We start from the raw sequence: 21,710 nt of genomic DNA on the forward strand, positions 1-21,710 counted from the left end.
CGTTTTTAAAGCCTTCTTTTTCACAGTATGAATTATTTTAATAATGAGTAAATGGATCATATAGTAGACTCTTAAACTATCAGCAATCCATATCACTGTTACGATATATTTAACTTAAACAATATTTTAAATATACTACCATGACATGAAATAGTTTATTGTTTTGCCTTATGATTTCTAAAAACTGTGTATGCTTTCTTAGAGGATCCAGTATATTTTAGGAAGCCGTTAGGATTTTAGACTGCCTTGTACTCCCTGATTTGGGGCGATTGCACTAGCCATTATCCAAACCTCTTCTGAAAATGTATGGTTCATACCTGCTTCTGGTTGGTCCAGCATCACTACCTGCTTGTTTGCTTTTCTTGACCTTGGATTTACTTAGGTCTTCAAACAAAAAGGAAGCTCATATGGACTTATTTCCTATTCTTCAATAGCTAAAGTATCTACTTTTGATACGATGGTTAAAGTAGGACACTGGGTATACCTTTTCTGTTAACTAATATTTTGGAAAAGAGTAATGGCTGTAAAGAGGTTACACAGGGAGTCTTGTGATGCTGAAGCTGAACATCTTGACTCCGGTGGTGAGTACATCACACAGGGCTACACATGTGGTTAAATTGTATAGACCTGCACACACTCACGTGCACACACATACCTGAATGCGTGTATAACTACGAAATCAGAATAAACCCTGTAGGTCGTATCAGTGTCATTCTTCTATAGTCCATGGGATGTTAACACTGGACACTAGAGGAAAGGCACATAGGACTTTCCTGTCATTTCTGTGTATCCTCCTATGAATCTCTAATTATTTCAGGTTTAAAGTTAAAATTAAGAATAGTATTTTTAATGAAACTTTGTAAGAAGCAAATGATGGATTAGAATTAGTTTTAAGAAACTTCATGTTATGGCTTTGTGCTTTGAAGATTTTATCATTGAAATGCTTGATTTATCAAGATCTTAATTGTGTTATTAATTTAATCTCTAGTTTGAAATTAATTTGGTTCATAGAACAGTTTCCCTTTAGCGGTTGGTATTCATGTCCTTTTTAAATGCAGCCACCGCTTTCCTTGTGATGCCCATGTCCACCGATGGGTCAGACCCAGTTAAGGCTACGATTAGCACTGCCACTCATCTGTTCTCGTCCGTAACTATTACTAGTCTGTCCTTTAGTCTCTCCTGGTCATGACCAATTTAAGAAGTATCATAAGCAATTGGACTGAGTTATTATGTACATAGAAAAAAAGTTTCTCTTTCTGCTTCACTCTTATTTTTGAACCTCTTTTCAAGTCTGTGGCAAGTTTTATTGGGCCTCAGTGCTTAAAACATTGATTTAAAATGGTTCCTTGATGATAGATGCTGTTTTACTGAACTTGCTCCAGAAACTTTGCCAGTGGTTAGAGGAAGGAATGGGTTTTCATAGTAACAAGGTCTTAACAATAAAGAAGCCATGTGAAATTTTAAATGTTAAGGCATTGCCAGGTAAGTCTAGTTCTTGTGAATATGCTCAACTTGTTTCTGGTTAAATATACTGGCTACGTGTTTCATTTCCATAAAATCTGCCTTCTTTAAGAAATGGAAGTTTTGTCAGTATAATGGCTTAGCTGTGTCATTTTTATAGAATCACGATGGACTCAAGCTGACTCAATGGTGTGCTGTTTGGTGCTTCTTAGTGGTGAATAAGACTCCAGTGTCAGTGGAATAAGGATAAGAGATGCATGGAATCTCTTACTAAAGTTCATATGCTTGTACTTTCTGACCCACCATCCAGAGAGAAATAGCGTCAGGGTTTGAGACAGTTACTGTAAATAGTCACTCGGTATATCAAAAGAAGGGAAGAAACTACAAATATCTCTGTTCTAGTCTATATTTCTCACTCCATTGTTCTTAGTGTCAGGCATGTCAGTTTGATTTTTTTAAATGTTCGAATCTATTCAAAACTGTCTGAAAACATCTACATTGAAGAAAGATGAGGTGGAAGCAAGCTTTCAAAATTAATTGTAAAGATTTATGACTTATTAAAACTAGGTCTTGTGTTTGAGGATATCCATTAGCTTGCTGGAAGACAAAATCTATTGACTTAACTCTACAGAAACATCAGTATTATCTTTTTATGGGATTTTACATAAACCAAGAGGCTTCAAGAGGAAATTTTTTGGTGGAGGGTGGGGGTGGGGGGGACTCAAGTGAGCAAAGAGCAGAGAGAGAGAGCGAGAGAGAATTCCAGGAGGGGCAGAGGAAGAGAGAGAAAGAGAGAAAGAAGCAGGGCTCACCTGAAGTGTGGCTCATGCTTACCTGAAGCAGGGCTCAGGCTCACCTGAAGCGGTGCTTGTGCTAACCTGATATGAGACTTGAATTCACAGACTGTGAGATCATGAACTGAGCTGAAGTCAGATGCTTAACAACTGAACTACCCAAGAGCCCGCAAGAGGAAATTTTATCTAAACTTTTCTCTGTAGACAATTGACTCCTTTAATAAAGCTAATTTAAACAAGTTAACAACAAAGAATAATAACTGTCTGAGTTTAACTATTGGATATTTTCTGTATAACCATGTTTTGTTACTTGGTTAATCTCTTATTTTTCCATGTTATATGTGTAGAGTGTATTACAGTGTCATAGTTAATAGATACACCAACAAAGATTGTGAGATTAGGACATAATGATACTATTGCACCAGCCATTTGTCTTACAGTATTTTATAGAAATAGTAACTACAGATAGGAAAAGTTCCTTTAAGATTAAATTTAGGGCTGAACTTCCGCTTAAGGACTGATTCTGGTGCCAGTTCCTCACAGGCAACTTAGAACTATCATCATACAAGGGTCGTTAAAGACATGTATAGAATGAAAAAAATAGATACATGAATAAGTAATTTTTATTCCCCTCTAGACTGTGAATAAGGTGGAACTCCATCCTAAAGATGTAACCTAGCCTTCCAAAAGAGCAGACATCTTTTACTGACCTGTCCTTTTAGTACCTTACTTTCAAAATTTCCTCCAGCCTAACCTTTAAAACAATTTTTTTTTTTTTTTTTGCATCTTCATTTCTCATCTCAGTGTGAAGAGGAGAGCAGATGGCTGTCATCTTTTCTTTAGTAATCTCTCTCTCTTCCCCACTCTCATCTAAGTTTAAATACAGTTGCTGCTGGAGAAGGTTTGAAATTTCTTAGCACCAAAGGGCATTGGTGTGGGAACGTGCCCAGCATTTTACATTGGGCTGGTGTGTGTGAGGTGACGAGGCACCATATAGGCTATTTTGTTTTTGCTTTCGTTTTTGTTTTAGTTGAAGACGATGGAGCCTAAAAGACAATCATTACCATCATATAACCTCAAAATCAGGTTAGCAGACTCACACTTTTCTATTAAAACGTTTCTTCAAATTTTATTCAGTTCAATAAAATAGAATCTGTTCAGTTCTATTTAAACTTTGCTAATTACCAAAAAGTAAATATACCAAAACATTTCTTTCAACTAAGATTGATAGGCAACTTCATGCTAACAGAAATCCTTTGCCAAAAATGCTCTAAGGATTATTTGTTTAAGAAATAACATCTTTTGATCTAATAGCCCCACTTCTGAGAATTTGTCCTGAGCCAGATACATGGAAGAAAGAAAAAAATTATTTTCATTGTTATTTACAATGGCAGGTCATAGGGGGGATAAATATGAAAGAATTAAGAGATGTTTAAGGATAGTCCCTGAAAAAAATCATGTTTTTATGATAATTATTAGTTTGAAGTATTATAACAAAAACAGGATTGTTTACAGCACAGAACAATTATATCCTCACTTTTTCTTAATAGTTTATGGTCAAGTTGGTTTCCATATAACACCGAGTGCTCATCCCAGCAATTGCCCTCCCCCATGCCCATCACCCTCCTTCCCCTCCCCCCCCACCCCCATCAGCCCTCAGTTTGTTCTCAGCATTCAAGAAAGAGTCTCTCTTGGTTTTCCTGCCTCCCTCCCCCCAACTATTTTTCCCCTCCTTCTCCCCCACGGTCCTCCGTTAAGTTCCTCCTAATCAACCTATATGTGCAAACATATGGTATCTGTCCTTCTCTGGCCTGACATTTCGCTCAGCATAACACCCTCAGGTTCCATCCATGTTGCTACACATGGCCAGATTTCATTCTTTCCATTGCCATGTAGTATTCCATTGTATACATAAACCACATCTTCTTGATCCATTCGTCCATTGATGGACACTTAGGCTCTTTCCATGATTTGGCTCTTGTTGAGAATGCTGCTATGAACATTATTGGGGTACATGTGCCCCTATGCATCAGCACTCCTGTATCCCTCGGGTAAATTCCTAACAGTGCTATTGGTGGGTCATAGTGGAGTTCTACTGTTAATTTTTTTGAGGAACCTCCACACTGTTTTCCAGAGGGGTTGCACAAGTTTACATTCCCACCAACAGTGTAGGAGGGTGCCCATTTCTCCACATCCTCGCCAGCATCTGTAGTCTCCTGATTTGTTCATCTTAGCCACTCTGACCACTGTGAGGTGGAATCTCAGTGTGGTTTAGGTTTGTATTTCCCTGATGATGAGGGACGATGAGTATCGATTCATGTGTCTGTTGGCCATCTGCATGTCCTCTTTGGGAAAGTGGCTGTTCATGTCTTCTGCCTATTTCTTCTCTGCATTATTTGTTTTTTGGGTGTAGAGTTTGGGGAGTTCCTTATAGATTTTGGATACTAGCCATTTATGTGTATGTCATTTGCAACTAGTTTTTCCCATTCCGTTAGTTGTCTATTAGTTTTATGGATTGTTTCCTTTGCCGTGCAGAAGCTTTTCATCTTGATGAGGTCCCAATAGTTCCTTTTTGCTCTTGATTCCCTTGCCTTTGGGGATGTGTCAAGTAAGAAATTGCTGCGGTTGAGGTCAAGGAGGTTGTTTCCTGCTTTCTCCTCTAGGATTTTCATGGTTTCCTGTCTCACATTCAGGTCCTTTATCCATTCTGAGTTTATTTTTGTGTATGGTGTGACAAAATGATCTAGTTTCATTCTTCTGCATGTTGTTGTCCAGTTCTCCCAGCACCATCTGTTAAAGAGGCTGTCTTTTTTCCATTGGACACTCTTTCCCACTTTGTCAAAGATTAGTTGGCCATACATTTGTGGGTCCAATTCTGAGTTCTCTATTCTATTCCATTGGTCAATGTGTGTCTGTTTTTGTGCCAATACCATACTGTCTTGATGATGACAACTTTGTAGTAGAGGCTAAAGTCTGGGATGGTGATGCCTCCCGTTTTGGTTTTCTTCTTCAATATTACTTTGGCTATTCAGGTCTTTTGTGCTATCCATACAAATTTTAGGATAGTTTGTTCTAGTTTTGAGAAGAATGCTGGTGCAATTTTGATTGGGATTGCATTGAATGTGTAGATTGATTTGGGTAGTCATGACATTTTAACAATATGTATTCTTCCGACCCATGAGCATGGAATGTTTTTCCATTTCTTTGTGTCTTCTTCAATTTCCTTCATAAGTTTTCTATAGTTTTCATCATACAGGTCTCCTATATCTTTGGTTAGGTTTATTCTTAGGTATTTTATGGTTTTTGGTACAATTGTGAATGGGATCAGTTTCTTGATTTCTCTTTCTGTTGCTTCATTGTTGGTGTATAAAAATTTAACTGATTTCTGTACGTTGATTTTGTACCTGCAACTTTGCTGAATTCATGGATCAGTTGTAGTAGGCTTCTTTCTGGTGGAGTCTGTCGGGTTTTCTATGTAGAGTATCCTGTCATCTGCGAAAAGTGAAAGTTTGACTTCTTCTTTGCCAATTTTGATGCCTTTTATTTCCTTTTGTTTTCTGATTGCTGACGCTAGGACTTCCAGCACTATGTTAAACAGCATTGGTGAGAGGGGACATCCCTGTCGTGTTCCTGATCTCAGGGGGAAAGCTCTCAGTTTTTCCCCGTTGAGGATGATGTTAGCTGAGGGCTTCTCATAGGCTTTTATGATATTTAAGTAAGTTCCTTCTATCCTGACTTTCTCGAGGGTTTTTAGTAAGAAGCGATGCTGTATTTTGTCAAATGCTTTTTCTGCTTCTATTGACAGGATCATATGATTTTTATCTTTACTTTTGTGAATGTATCACACTGATTTATTTGTGAATATTGAACCAGCCCTGTAACTCAGGAATGAGTCCCACTGGATCATGGTGGATAATTCTTTTTATGTGCTGTTGCATTCGATTTGCAAGTATCTTGTTGAGGATTCTTGCATCCGTATTCATCAAGGATACTGGCCTGTAGTTCTTTTTTTTTTGCTGGGTCTCTGTCTGGCTTGGGAATCAAAGTGATGCTGGCTTCGTAGAATGAGTCCAGAAGTTTTCCTTCGATTTCTATTTTTTGGAATAGCTCAAGAAGAATGGGTATTAAATCTGTTTTAAATGTATGGTAGAATTCTCCAGGGAAGCCATCTGGCCCAGGGCTCTTATTTGTTGAGAGATTTTTGATAAGTGATTCAGTTTCTTTACTAGTTGTGTGTCTGTTTGGATTTTCTATCTCTTCCTGTGTGAATTTTAGTACTGAGTGTGTGTTTAGGAATTTGTCCATTTCTTCTAGGTTGTCCAGTTTGTTGGCATATAATTTTTCATAGTACTCCCTGATAATTGCTTATATTCTGAGGGGTTGGTTGTAATAAGTCCATTTTCATTCATGATTTTGTCTTTTGGAGGGCTCTCTCTTTTCTTTTGAGAAGCCTGACTAGAGGTTTGTCAATTTTTTTTTTTTTCCTCAAAAAACCAAGTCTTGGTTTCTTGGTTTGATCTGTTCAGCTCTGTTTTTGGTTTCTATATTGTTTAGTTCTGCCCTGGTTTTTATTGTTTCTCTTTTCCTACTGGTTTTGGGGTGCTCTTGTTGCTCTCCTTCCAGTTCCTTTAGGTACACTGCTAGATTTTTTACTTACGCTTTTTCTAATTTCTTGAAATAGGCCTGGAGTTCAATGTACTTTCGCCTTAGGACGCCTTTGCTGCATCCTGTAGAGTTTGTATTGTTGTATTTTCATGTTCATTTGTTTCCATATATTTTTAAATTTCTTCTCTAATTGCCTGATTGACCCATTTGTTCTTTAGTAGGATGTTCTTTAACCTCCATGTTTTTGGAGATTTTCCAGACTTTTTCCTGTGATTGATTTAAAGTTTCATAGCATTGTGATCAGAAAGTGTGCCTGGTTTGATCTCATTTCTTTTATATTTATTGAGGGCTGCTCTGTGTCCCAGCATGTGATCTGTCTTGGAGAATGTGCCATGAGCACTTGAGAAGAAAGTGAATTCCGAATGTGTCATTGAAGTCCATTGTTTCTTTAGTGATTTTATGTCTAGTTGATCTATCCATTGGTGTAAGTGGAGTATTAAAGTCCCCTGCTTTCAGCACATTCTTATCCATACGATTGTTTCTGTTTGTGATTAATTGTTTTATGTATTTAGGTGCTTCTGTATTTTATTCATAGACATTTATCATTGTTAGCTCTTCCTGACGGATAGACCCTTTAATTATTATATAATGCCCTTCTTCATCCCTTGTTACTGCCTTTACTTTAAAGTCCAGTTTGTTTGATATAAGTGTAGCTACTCCAGCTTTCTTTTGACTTCCAGTAGCGTGATAGATATTTCTCTATCCCCTTACTTTCAATCTGAAGGTGTCCTTATGTCTAAATTGAGTTTCTTGTAGACAGCAAATAGATTTTTTTTTTTTTTTTTAATCCATTCTGCTACCCTATGGCTTTTGATTGGGGCATTTAGCCCATTTACATTGAGTGTTATTATTGAAATATATGGGTTTAGAGTCATTGTGTCCTTTGTGGGATTCATGCTTGTGGTGGTGTCTCTGGTATCTTGTGTTCCTTGCAACATTTCCCTTATAGAGTCCCTGTCAGGATTTCTTGTAGGGCTGGTTTAGTGGTGACAAATCCTTTCAATTTTTGTTTATTTTGAAAGACTTTTATCTCTCCTTCTATTCTGAATGATAAGCTTGCTGGATAAAGGATTCTTGGCTGCATATTTTTTCTGTTCATGACGTTAAAGATTTCCCATCATTCCTTTCTGGCCTGCCAAGTTTCAGTAGATAGGTCTGTAACCACTCTGATAGGTTTCCCTTTGTATGTTAGGGCCCTTTAACCCTAGCTGATTTCAGAATTCTCTCTTTGTCCTTACATTTTGCCAGTTTCACTATGATATGTCATGCGGAAGATCAATTCAAGTTATGTCTGAGAGGAGTTCTCTGTGCTTCTTAGATTTCAGTGTCTGTTTCCTCCCCCATATTGGGGAAGTTCTCTGCTATAATTTGTTCAAGGACTCCTTCAGTGCCTTTCCCTCTCTCTTCCTCTTCTGGAATTCCTATGCTAAGGATATTGTTCTATTTGATTGTATCCCTGAGCTCTAGCAGAGCTCTGGAACTCTCTTTTGTTCTTGGATTAGTTTATCTCTCTTTCTCAGCTTGCTCTTTTTCTATAATTGCGTCTTCTAAATCACTAATTCTCCTTTCTGCCTCTTCAATCTGTGCATCGGACCCCTCCATTTTATTATGTATCTCATTTATAGCATTTTTTTTAATTCATCACAACTATTTTCAAGCTCCATAGTCTTTGTAGCAATAGTTTCTCTAATGTCTTCCATGCCTTTCTCAGGCCCAGCGATTTATTTTATGACTAATGTTCTAAACCATTGTTCAGTTATGTTGCTTATATCTGTTTTGAGCAGTTCTTTAGCTGTCATGTCTTCCTGGAATTTCTTTGGAGGAGAATTCTTCCATTTCGTCATTTTGGTTAGCTTTCTATCTCTTGTTAGTTTTAAAAGCTTGATGGGGCGCCTGGGTGGCTTAGTCGGTTAAGCGTCCGACTTTCGCTTAGGTCATGATCTCGCGGTTCGTGGGTTCGAGCCCCGTGTCGGGCTCTGTGCTGACTGCCAGCTCAGAGTCTGGAGCCTGTTTCAGATCTGTGACTCCCTCTCTCTCTGACCCTTCCCTGCTCACGCTGTCTCTCTATCCTAGAAATAAATAAAACATTAAAAATAAATAAATAAATAAATAAATAAATAAATAAATAAAAGCTTGTTGTGCTCTCTGCACCTGCAAGTGCTGTTGTACCAAAGAAGGCTCATTGATTGTTCAGGGCCTGTCTGTTCAGGAAGTGTTCTTTGAATGGTGTCTCTTGGTCTTTCTTGTTAAGACCTTGGTTATTTTATTTGGATATTTGGGACTCTCCACCATGTGTACTTTGGCTTTTTTCTTCAGGTAGCCCTGGAAAAGAAAACAGACAGACAAACACAGGGAACAAACGCACACAAATGCCCCGACAAATCCAACAAACATGCAAACCGAAAGGGAAAAAGAAAAAGAAATGAAGGTATAAGAAAAAAAGAGAAAGTAGGGAAGACAAGTAATAAAAAAAATATATATACAAAATAAAATAGAAGAAAAGAAGAAAGAAAAAACCCAAAAGTCAAAGGACAGCCTAAAATCATAGAACCAGAATTCCCAGTTACAAATAAGATCCGGGTGTATGTATGCAGTGCTGATGGAAGAACATTTACAAAGAGAAATGACAGAATGGGGAAGAAGTGAAATTGGAAATGAAATGACCAGGTGGAGAGACTAAGAAGCTTAATTCAGAGAGAGAAAGAGGAGAATATGGTTAGAGGTGAGGAGAAAGAAATGAAGATAATGTTACTCAGAGAAACTATATAGTCTGATTACTCCATAGAGAGATAAAAAGGTAGAGGTGGAGGTGTAGAATTATACCTCTAGAGAATGGATTAAATGTGACTGTTTAAGCAAGCCAGTGACCAGAATTTAATCAGGGCAGTGCATCCATGTTGGTCTTGCCTGGGGCTCAGATAAAAAAAGAAAAAAAAAAGCAGCTCTCTAGCAGGGATAGGCGTGGTTTGGTGTAGGCAGGTCTTAGCCTCCACTGAGTCCTGTGGGCCACTCAACTGAGGTCCCGCCTTGGTGGTTGTGGGGAGAATAATGGTGGCGCCCCAAGTCCCTTCTCGAACCAAGCGTTGTAACTCACTATTTTGGGTTCGATCTCCCTGTGCCACAGGTGTAGCCAGGGTGGGCTATGCTCTATATCCCAAGCCAGGCCTTCTTTCCAGACTTAGTCCACGCGCCCCATTGTAATCACCCGAAATATAAACCCGCAGGCGAGTTCCCCCTAGCAGTTTCAAGCCTCTCGCCTCCCCACTGGGAATCGAGCCGAGCCAGAAGAGCAGCGGCACAGCTTCAGGCGCTGCTGCTTTCCCTCCAGGTCAAGCTGGCGAGCGAGGAGCTGTTTCTCTTGGGGTCTTCTGGGACCAGTGCATCCCGCCTAGGGTCAGCTGGACAGCAGCTGTGGGGATCCCTCTGTGTCCCCAGCCGAGGTTTTCTCTTCTCCAGTGACAGCGACAGGGACAGTGTCTTGAGCAGTTTCAGCTGCTCTTTCCCCCTAGACTCACCACAGCTCCCCACAAAGGGGGCTCCCTCCTGTCCTTCTGTGTCTCCAGTCCCGGACAGTTTTTATCTTCCCCAGTTCACACTCACGCTATAAAGTTTTCTCAGTGGACTCTGTCTCCTTTTCCTCCCAAACTCCTGGATTCTGTAAGGGTTCCTATGGCCTCAGGCCTTCTCTGTTTGAGAGGTGGGGGCTAGTGAAATGTACAGAGCTCCCTATTCCGCCATCTTGCTTCCCTCCTCTATATCCTCACTTTTAACAATATATAAATATGTGAATGCATGCAGCCAAAGGAACAGTCTAAAGAAAATTGGTGGATTAATAGGCAGAGGCCTATTTGTAACAGTTTTAAAAACAATGTGTGTCTGTTAAGTGAAATCCATGCTCTCTGGAAGAAATTTAGCTTCTCAAATTTGAATCACAATTAGAAAGTATATCTTCTTTTTCAACTTTCCAAGGATTAATTGTAGAACTGATAGCTTCAGTGTTTATCAGGGAACTTAGAACCTGTGTGTACATTTCTGTAGTCTAACATGCCAGATCTTTTATCCCTGTTCTGTAGACCTACCGAGGACATTGTGTTATAGTGACTGTCCTATCAAAGAGGAAATTCTTACATAACATATTTAAACTTTAAATATATGACTAAAAAAGAATACCAAGTGTGAATTTTTAAATTATTTTATTAAGAAAAAATTTTCAATATTCGACTGAATTTGATCTTTAACCACAACTCTAAAAAGGGGATTATTTTGATATTATGAATAATACAGGGTCTTAGAATTGATATTCATATTTTGCCTAAGAAAATTTTATTATACAGCCTGTAATGTATTTTTAAGATAGAATTTGACCTGCTCCTCAATATGCATTAAGTAAAATAAATAAATTAAGCATACTATCCTATGAAGAAATCTGTTTTTATATATAAATATGTTTGTAGTTAGAATACTGGCCTAAAAGTAGCCAGAACTAACCACTTGTTAAATGGTATTTATATAGCATTACAAAATCTAATGATCTCCAGTAGTGTTTTCTCCGATATCCCAAGTGTAGATGTTGATGATGGCCTGAGTGGAACACTGAGGCCTTCATTTCATTTTCAGCCTTCATTTCATTGTCCTTCCACTCTTTACTGTGGCATTTTGTAATATTGGGCTAATTTTTTCCTTTACGGTCCACCCAAGTTTTCAGAAATTACAAGGGAGAACGTAAGTTTTTTCATTTTCTATCACAATTGTGTAAGGTTTCCTGTGATGAGTTCCTTTTTCTAAAGTTTAGTGATATCGTAGCCTCTTTGCTTAAAAAGCCTAATAGAAAAGCATTTTAAAAATAAATGATGTTGTTTGTATAAGTTGGGTATTCATTTTTAATAGAGTCACAGAGTAAATTCTCCAATATTTATTTTACTAATATTTTGAGTTCCATAAGTGTCCAGTTTGGATCTAACGACATGTTTATTAGGACTTGATTTTGACATAGAATGATGTTTGATTCTGTATTTTAATTTTTTTTAAAGGACATTACATGTTGGCTGAGAGTGATCTTTAATTCTGATATTTTCAGTGCTATTTCAGCTGTGGATAGCTCCAGAAAAATAGCTGTTCTTTAAAATATGGGTTTATTTCCTGCTTTAGGTTTTGAAGAAAATGAGCAGATTCTACAGCCTTCCATGGAGGGGTAGTTTCTCCCTTAAGATATTTAACAGATCTCCACGTCAAAGCTTTATTCCATCTTCATTGTATTCTGTAATCATTTGTGTGTAGCTGTGGTTTCAGGGACCCTTTTTTTCTACTCCTTCCCATTTCCATGATATAAGACTAGATTTTTTTTCCCTTCCAAAACTAGATTAAGATAAAGCTGATTAAGCTTAGTATACATTCACAAATATTATCAGTGGTTTGTGAAAATATACTTATTGATATATATGCTGTTATGAGGTCTGGGAGGTAAGAGTGGTTACTAGAGATCTAGAATAAACGAGCATTTTCCTGTATAGTACAAGCTTCTCTTAAAAAAGTCATTGTAGCCCAGAATTCATAGGCTTCATTACTATGCAAAGATTCCAGGCTTTGCTAAGGTAGCCAGAGCTACTACCTTAATGACTGAGTTAATGACTTTGAGTTAAACAGCACTTGGGAAATTAGGCTGCTTTCTCATATATAAAAAAGTAATAAGATCAGGGCCAAAGGAAAGCTTACCTGAAATGGTAGACATGATCAGGAATATATCTGGGCTAAAAGAATCTGTGAGTTTTAATAAAATAGGCACTTCATTCCTATATTTCTGCCAAATGGTAGTTTCAGTCAAAATCTCAAAACAATGGAACATGTGAAAAGGAAGAAAGGATCTAAACTTTTTATAAGGATAGTGGCTGGACACATTTTAAAGTATATCTTATTTTTAGCATCTGTAGAAATCTGTGTTTATATAAATAACATAGCTTATTCATGTAGTCATTTCAGTTTGGAAATTATTAGCTAAGAAAGCTACTAAGTGGTCTTGTATATATATGCTGCTTCTTTCTTTTTATTTAATTTTCTTATGTCTTTATTTTATCTTGAGAGACAGACAGAGAACAAGTGGGGGAGGGGCAGAGAGAGAGAGAGAGAGAGAGAGAGAGAGAGAGGAAACACAGAATCCGAAGCAGGCTCCAGGCTCTGAGCTAGCTGCCAGCACAGAACCTGACATGGGGCTCGAACCCATGGACTGTGAGATCATGATCTGAGCCGAAGTCGGACGCTCAACCAACTGAGCCACCAAGGTTGCCCCTATGCTGCTTATATCTTTAGAAGAGAGAATAGATGTCCATCTTTCTGCTAAACTATTTTAATAACAGATGACAGAATAATGTCGATTTTACCAAGTACATAGTATAAACAAAAAAACATTTTTTGGTTAAGAAGTATCTTTTAATTGATGGAAAGTGGCCTATTTTTATTTTAACTTTTTATTAAAAATTTTTAAATATTTATTATTTTTGAGATAGATAGCAAGTCAAGAGGGGCAGAGAGAGAGTGAGAGAGAGAATCTCAAGCAGGCTTCTCGCTATCTGCACAGAGACCAACACAGGGCTGGAACCCACAAATTGTGAGATCATGACCAGACCCAAAATTAAGAGTCAGACACTCAACCTACTGAACCACCCATGTGCCCCAGAATGTGGCCTGTTTTTAAATGTTAATATATAAAGAGAGAATAAGATTACAGTATATATTGTATTTTGGATGATTTTATGTCAATGTTATGAAAGTTCTGATATTTTGTTTAACACAGAAGATAGGTTTATGAAGTTTTGCTGCAGTTTGCTTCACTTTTTATTGAGTAAATATAAATTTGTAAATACAGCCCATTGTTTCACCTTGTTAATTAGGTAACACTTTGGCTAGTGGAGTCTTCCATTTCATTGATGGTGTTAATATTTCAGTAAATTGCTGAAAGTTTATCTTATTCTTTTTTTTTTTACTTTCTTAGAAATCAATTTAGTTGGTTTACTCAAGAGGTTCACTGGAAAATTGATATAAATTTGTAGCTATTGTAAATGTCGATAAGTAAATGTCAAGAAAGAGTAGCAACTGTGGCATCAGATTAAATAAAATCATTAATTCGCTGAAGACAAAGCCAAATGCATTGGTCTTCCCATTCCTCCCCCAAGGCAGTCAGCACTTTTTGCCATTTGTTATACCTTTTGCTAATCTCTTAAAAATAAGAATCCTCCTACTTAGTCATCTATTAAGTGGTTATATGACTTATTGCAGGAGAGGTACAGTACCTTAAATCTGAGTAGAGAACACCTGTCATTTCCTTAGATGCTTCATTTTTTTAAAAATAGAGTAAAGCTTAACAAAGAATAAAGATTTAAAAAAACTGCTCTAGGAATTAGAAGATACCTGAGTTTTCACCTCCTTGTGTCACTGAGAAAACTGCTGAACTCTAAGACCTTAGTTTCTTTATCTGAAACAAAGAGGTAGATTAGACAGAGAGCGTCAAGAGTTTCAAACTGGCAGTCTGAGGGCCAGAGTAGATACAGCTTATGTGGACCAATTCTGTTCCATGTCGCCACTTAAGTTTCAAATATCCTGTCTGTTTCCTAGTGGTTACAGTCTCCACAGCTTCCTACCACTTAACACGATGCTCCTCACGCATTTACCTAATCTGAGGGGCCCTGCGAGACATTCGAGTTGCAACCCCTGGACCAGATGGCACTCCCAACTTTCAAAAAATTCTTCATTATTTTGTGCTGCGACAGCATCCAACAGAACACTTAGTCATCATTCAAACATGTTATTAAAGATCTGGACACTGTTCCTTAATTTTCAGGGGGAAAAATGCTTTATTTTCTTTCTTCTTTAACTTGATATAAGTGGCATAGAGAGTTGGCAGATTTTTGTGTAGAATAAGAGAACATCAGAGGAATGTAGTCTTAATTCAGCTCGCTAATGAGAGCAATGGATTTCCCCGTCTTACTCTATAGGAATGTATTGAGCAACTGCTATTAAGCTGCAGGTTGTCTGCTTGGAGCACATTCCCACCACAGAAGCACTAGAACGGCCATGCTGCCCTGTCTGACTGCCCTGTGCTAGGCTTCTCTCATTCTTGTGTCTCCTGATTGACACTAACGTCAGCATAGTGGCAGGATCAATAGATGCCATTTTAATAGGCTTTTTTGACAGTTTAAATAGTCAACCCAAATAAATTTGCAAAACGAGTAAGCAGCCAGCATAGACAAAGCCCATTTATTTATTCTTGTAGTTAAGACATTCACTGTTCACCTGTTACACTAGTTATCCTGGGAGTATTCAGTCCTGGGCTTTATATGCTGGTGTGATCATCTAAAGATACTGGTTATGAATGCTCTGCAGAGCTTTCGGAAAGGAGGTTTAAGAAGGGGTCCTCAAATTTAAGAGATAAAAAGTAAAAAGAAAAAAAATTCACATGTAAAATAATGAGCTTAAGGTAAGTCCACAATTTAGCTAGATTGCTAATGTTTTTTTTAGGTTGGTTTTCAATATAGAAACAGTATATGATGTAATGTAAGCACACTGATAGTGTTTCTGGTATGACTTTGAGCTAGTCAAAATTTTTGAGACTCATTTTCAAGATACAGTACATATTTTAAAATTAGTTCCATTAGAAAGATAGTTTTTTACTCAGTGGGCAATTATTAAAAATTATAATATTTTTAAAATGCAATTTTTGTGCAATGCAGAAACCCTACAGTTTTTATAGAACCATCGTATTTATGATAAGTTAGTGAGAATAATAAGATTCGGAAATTCAGCATAACAAACTTGGCTAAATATGAATTTTGTATTTGAAAACATCAGGGGGAAAGAACACCAAACCATAAGCAAAATTAACAAATTAAGAATCACATGATAGAGAATTATAGATATCCCACGGTTGAATGTTGATTTGAATATGCATTAACAGTCTCAGGTTAAGAAAAAAAAATCATCTCTTGACAAAGCTCTGCTTTTGAAGAGATGGAGAATTCAGTTGTTAAAATCTTCTGACTTTTATATATTAAAGAAGCATCTTGGTACATCTCTGTTGAAGCCTGTCCAAAGCATTTGACATATTCACCAAGTCGTCTGTGGACTGGAGACTTCAGTTGTGTACCTGTCAAATCCCAAACATGTCTCAGGCTTTGGGACAAGTGCTGTCCCAGCTGACCTAGATGTGGACCAAAGCACGTTCCTTAATGTCAGACCACTGAAGAGTCTAACGGCGGGTAGATTAGACTGCAGAAATGAGCAGTGCTGCTGAGAGGCCCTCGAGTTCAAATCACTGTGAGCTGAACTACTTGAGGGACTTTTTACCCACCTCCATTTTGGTAATTGATATAAATACAAATTTAGATTTTTATAATTGCATGTGATCTTGATTTAGGTTTTTCAGTAAAGAAACTAAACTTAGTGTTCAGTACTACTTTTTTCAGTCCTCTGAAGGAAAAATGTTTTCCATTTTCTTTATGTGGAAAATATTTTGATTATATTTTGTTTTAACGTAAGTAAAGTGTCTATTTCTGTTTCAGAACAATACTTAAAACAATGATGGAGAAGAAAAATCACCTAGGTAAATTACTTGTTTCAGCAAGAAATAGATACTCACTTGATATTTATTTTCCTTGTTTTTTTCTTTTTTTTTTTTTTTCCTTTTTTTGTTAGGGGTGAAAGCATGTCTACAAAGAAAAGCATGTGAACAGGAGGAAAAGTATGAGATTCCTGAAGGACCACAGCGAAGCAGGCTCAACAAAGAACAGCTGGTATTTTTCTTTTGATACTACTTTCATTGTTCGTATTATGACTTAATATCATCACCATCAGGAAAAACTTCTCTTGCCCTTTCAACAAGTACAGGTGACTGATTAAAATTTTATTGTGCTTATTTCAAGCACTTGATTCTGAGAGATGATCACAATGAGCAGTAAAATCCAGAAGGTGATAATTTCATACTGTTAATGGATTGTTGGCATCTTGAACATTCCCATAAATCTTTCAGAATCTGGAGGGAAGTCTCAGATGCAGAAAGTCACTTGAAAGCAGACTTATGGCTGCTACTTGGATTTCGTTCCCATGTGTCCTTATTGGCACACACTGCAGGTTTAATAGATGCCATTCCATTATCCTATGTACATATATATACATATTAGAAATAACAAAGAAGAATTTTCATAGAAGGCAACTATGAAGACTTTTTTTTTTTCCAATAAAACATGAAGAAATGTGTTTCATAGCTAATTGGATCCCTAGCCATGGCGTCATAACATATCTGAATATGTTATGGAACTCTGGAGGCCACACTACAGGCTGTCCTGGAGACCTGAGGTTGGTAACATATAGGGACCTGAGTAAGGATGGGCAGAACTGGATAAAGATCCACAGATGATGTTACTCATATAATTTTATTAAATGTAGCCCAGGGTCCCTGAAGCACATTTCACATACCGTAGGTATTCCTGGGGCTTTAAGTCCCACCAAATATGAATAACATTCTGTTAAAAGAAGTGTGATGAGCAGTGTTTGTTTGCTGTTTAAAATAATATACACATACACGCTCACACGCGCATATGCAAAGCACGCCTAAAATCTGAGGAGAGTAAAGTATCTGAGATGGTGATTTAGGAAAAAAATTGTAAATAGGAAATTATAAAGTGTAAGTCTTTTTCTTGACCCAAATAGTGTGCTTGAAATGCAGCTTATCCCAGCACTTCTTTTAAGCAGCTTCTTAACTGCTCATAACTATTTATCTTTATTTTCCTCATTCCTATGCAGTGTTTTTAAATGTTTTGATCTGCTTTTAACAAGTTTTTTCTTGTTATTTCAGTTGCCGAAGCTGTTTGATGGCTGTTACTTCTATTTTGGGGGAACCTTCAAACACCATCCAAAGGACAACCTTCTTAAGCTTGTCGCTGCAGCTGGGGGCCAGGTCCTCAGCAGAAAGCCCAAGCCAGACAGTGATGTGACTCAGACCATCAATACAGTCGCATACCATGCGAAAGCTGACTCTGATCAGCGCTTCTGCACGCAGTATATCATCTATGAGGATCTGTCTAATCATCGCCCAGAGAGGGTGCGGCAGGGCAAAGTCTGGATGGCTCCTTCCAGCTGGTTTATAGATTGTGTGATGTCCTTTGAGTTGCTCCCTCTTGACAGCTGAATATCGCACCAGATTAACGTTTCAAATTGAACTTACACAGTGTGAGAACCAGCCATTGCACTGTTTTGATCATACACATTTTTACAAATAGGCAGACTCATTCATGCATATTTCTTCCTTGAATTTAAAAAAAAAAAAATTTATGCCAGATTAGGAATTCCTTCTGTGTTTACCATTTAGATGCTGAGATTGCTTTGAAAGATTTCTCTTAAAACTGGTGTGTGTTTTGATTCATCATGTCTTTTTATTCAGATTATCAGCTATCAAAGATCAATGAGAGACTTTTAGAAATAGGATCATTACCATCTCAGTCTTTTAATGTTCTTTGATGAAAAAATCCACAATTGCTACCAGCAAAAATACTTCTCATCCTTTGGTAAACCAGGAATATTGTCAAAAATAATCGATTCTGGCTTTATTGTAATGAAAATAGAGTACCTGGTCTGAATGTACCACCACAGGAGTTAAATTCTTCTGTCTACAATTGTCATCTTACATTGTGTTGAGTTTCTTATACTTTAGGTGGATGTCAGTTCCCACATTTTTGTCCCTTTTTATCTTTTCATCAAGAAATCATGACTTAAACCAGAACATTATTCTTTTGTGGTGAAAAGATTGGGCTCATGGTACATATTTTTATTGTGTATACTTGCTTATTATTAACTATCACTTTGTAACTGAGTTTCTCTACAGTATATGTATATATATACTTGGAGCATTTTCTTTAACACGTTTTAGTATCAATATTTCTTAGAAGGTCTTAACAGACTAGCAAATTTTCAATCAAATATTAACAAATTAGGAAGCTGTCTTTCTCTGGTAGACCTTGCTACATATTGCTAAAATAATTGTTTTTGAAGGTCTTAATTTCTTTTTTTTGTAAAGTTTTTTTTTTTTTTTCTCACTTTTAGATTGCTGTGAAGGCAGAAGTTGGGGATTACTTGATGTAGAAAAGATTTTTGGCCAGGTGATACAAAAGGCCATAACAATAAGTCTAAGGGTAGGGTTGGGAAGGACTTACTCCTGATACCAAGATAGTCAAGGCTTGAAAAAAGTGGACAGGACACCCCCTGAGAACTGGGGTGGTTACTCTGATCGAAGTGTTCTCATTTGTGAATGAATCGACAAGGTAAATGAGCTCATTTAAAAATATTCTTAAGGAAGCAGAATTCTTTAATAAGTATCCCTAGAAATTGAATAGATTACTAATATTAAAGGCATGGGAAGGGAGACACTGTGGACCCAGCCAGGTTTGGTCCCTGGTGGCTAGAGAACAGTTTAACTCCTGGATAGAGTCTGAAGTTAATAAACATATTAAAATTCATTTATTTGTAAGTTTGGAGGTCTGCTGATTACTTCAAAATAAATTTTATTGTAATTCCTTCATTGACGTGTTACTTTTCCATATCAAGAAATATATTATGTAAATGCAGTGATACACTGTGGACCCTGACCTTCAAGGATGAATTGGCTCTGAAAATGCTCTCCAACCAGTAATGTGTTTGTCCTACATTTCATCCTAATGGAGAATGATGAACACCATAGCACCAAACAAATCTGAGGGGTTAGATAATGTCTGGATTAAATAATTTAAGACTCTCTGGGATTTGGGTTGTCATTTTTGATTTATAACTGACTTTTAGTCACTTTCTATTGCCTCATCGGTCACATTCCTAGACAGGTTTGTGTCTGTTCCTCTGATTTGAATCCCTGTTTGTAAAACAACTGAGAGGGTTGCTGCTCACTCTCCTTCATTCGTTTTCTTAGCTTCACCCCCCTCCTCCTTTGTTGTATTTTGTCCCCCACTATTAAGCAGTTTTTTGTGGTTTTCCTTCATTTCTTTCAGTATTTATTTTGACAGTAGTTGGTTGATGTTAAGCTCCTAAATCTTGTGAGTTTTGTATAGATATACTTGTAACTGTTTCCATTTTTCAATCATAGATTCAAGCTTCCTTTTTATTTACTACAAATCATTAAAGTTATTTGTGTTTCTGTATCTCTGTATCTTCTATAGAGGTAGCTCATTCTGTGCTGTTGAAGAAGGATGCTCAGCAAGACCTGCGAGGAAACCTCTCAGCTAACAAAAGCTTATCTTTTGGAACACTAACGCAGTGCAATTAATTTTAGAAAGAAATATTTCTAAGGTCTATTAGGCACTTTATTACTTTAAATAAATTTGTCTGAATACAATGTAACCTTGATAGTTGGAATCCTCATTAAGAGCATCAGTTATTGCAGGGTGATTTCTTCATGGTTCCATTAGAGCCAGAGGTAGGTGGCTTGTCCACAGCGTTACACATGGCTGCTTTCTAGTTCTGCCTACATTTTGTCTTTTTTTTCCCCCTTGGCAGCCACTACTTTGTCGCTACTTATCTGTTCCTATTAATACTTTACCCTAATTACTTTTTTTTTCTTTTGACTTGCTAAGGAATGAGAACCTGGTAGGAAGTATATTAGAATTAGGAGCAAAATGGGGATAAATAATGTGTGAGGGTCCCCATCTGTGTGGCCTCCCCTGTCCATTCAGCAAACACTTGGTCTCCCTTTCATCCCATAGATGCATTTATTTTGGATACCAGGATTGCTTGGGCCTCCACACTGAGATATACACCCCTTTATTATTTACTTGGGTTTTGGACATACTAAATTAATCTACAACCCAGAAAAATCACTATTAACATTCTTGTCTTTTTTTTTTTTTTTTTTTAGGTCTTCCAGTGCACACACATAGAGCTCTTATAAGAATATACTTTCACTTCCATACTTTTCCCACATGATTAAATATGCTTGTATGTAATTTCCAATAGTTGTATGGTAGTCTGTCAATAGGATGGTGATAATTTAAATCCCTGCTATTGCATATTTGGGTTACATCAGTTATAGATAAGTCTATATAAACATTGTTATGGTAAACATTGGTCCTGAGGGAAGGAGGAGGCTTTCTTTACAATATCAAGCTAGGTCACCACCTGTCGTTATTATCTCTACAAAATGTAGTGTGCACCCTACACAATTAAATTAAGATCTATAGTTATGAAAAAGAAAATGAGCCTCAGTTGATTGTCATGATTTTCATGAAATGATGAGACTTTGCACATAAGCTTCAAAACGCTCCAGCTTTTACAGTTTAGAAACTAACCAGATAAAGGAAGGGGGGAGAAAAGGATCTTGGGTCTTTTGATAGAGATCTCTGAGATCACCTTGCCTGTGCTAAGATGAGGAAACAGATTCAGTGAACTCTTAGAATCACTCATTGCTGCCAGGGCTCAGATTAAGCACCTGTGTTCCTTGCCTTCTTCCAAACCACCTCCCAAGCTACGTTGCTTCTTTAAGTAAATCAAAGTGTTTGCTATTATAGGAGCCTGTGATCTTATACTTAAATGAGCTTATTGGACTGTTCTGTGACATCAAGAAGGGGAGATAACATCTACCCCAAATGGGCTACAGCCCCCACTTCTACATCAGCAGATATTATTAATTATTACATCTGTTTTTGAGACCAAAAAGAGTCTTAAAATCTTTCTCAGCTTGTGTTTCAGGCAGCCACAACCAATTGGTGAAGTTGGTTTATCAGAGGAAGTATTTACCATCCCTAAACTGAACCATGCCTTAAAAAT

At 37.3% G+C, this 21,710-nt stretch overlaps 1 protein-coding gene across 2 annotated transcripts in view; it reads left to right on the forward strand.

The window, feature by feature from the left end:
• The window catches only part of BARD1 (BRCA1 associated RING domain 1), a 171,490-nt gene extending 151,248 nt beyond the window's left edge, over window positions 1-20,242 (forward strand). For both annotated transcript variants that reach the window (XM_039233208.1, XM_039233207.1), the window contains 2 exons: window positions 16,602-16,699; window positions 17,761-20,242. In XM_039233208.1, coding sequence (XP_039089139.1) covers window positions 16,602-16,699; window positions 17,761-18,093 — 431 coding nt within the window. In that variant the 3' untranslated portion in view covers window positions 18,094-20,242. The remainder of the gene's footprint in view (window positions 1-16,601; window positions 16,700-17,760) is intronic.
• The last annotated feature ends 1,468 nt before the right edge of the window (window positions 20,243-21,710 follow it).

The sequence above is a fragment of the Hyaena hyaena genome, unplaced genomic scaffold (assembly GCF_003009895.1).
Source record: "Hyaena hyaena isolate Hyena2069 unplaced genomic scaffold, ASM300989v1 scaffold_71, whole genome shotgun sequence".
Taxonomy (NCBI): Eukaryota; Metazoa; Chordata; class Mammalia; order Carnivora; family Hyaenidae; genus Hyaena; species Hyaena hyaena.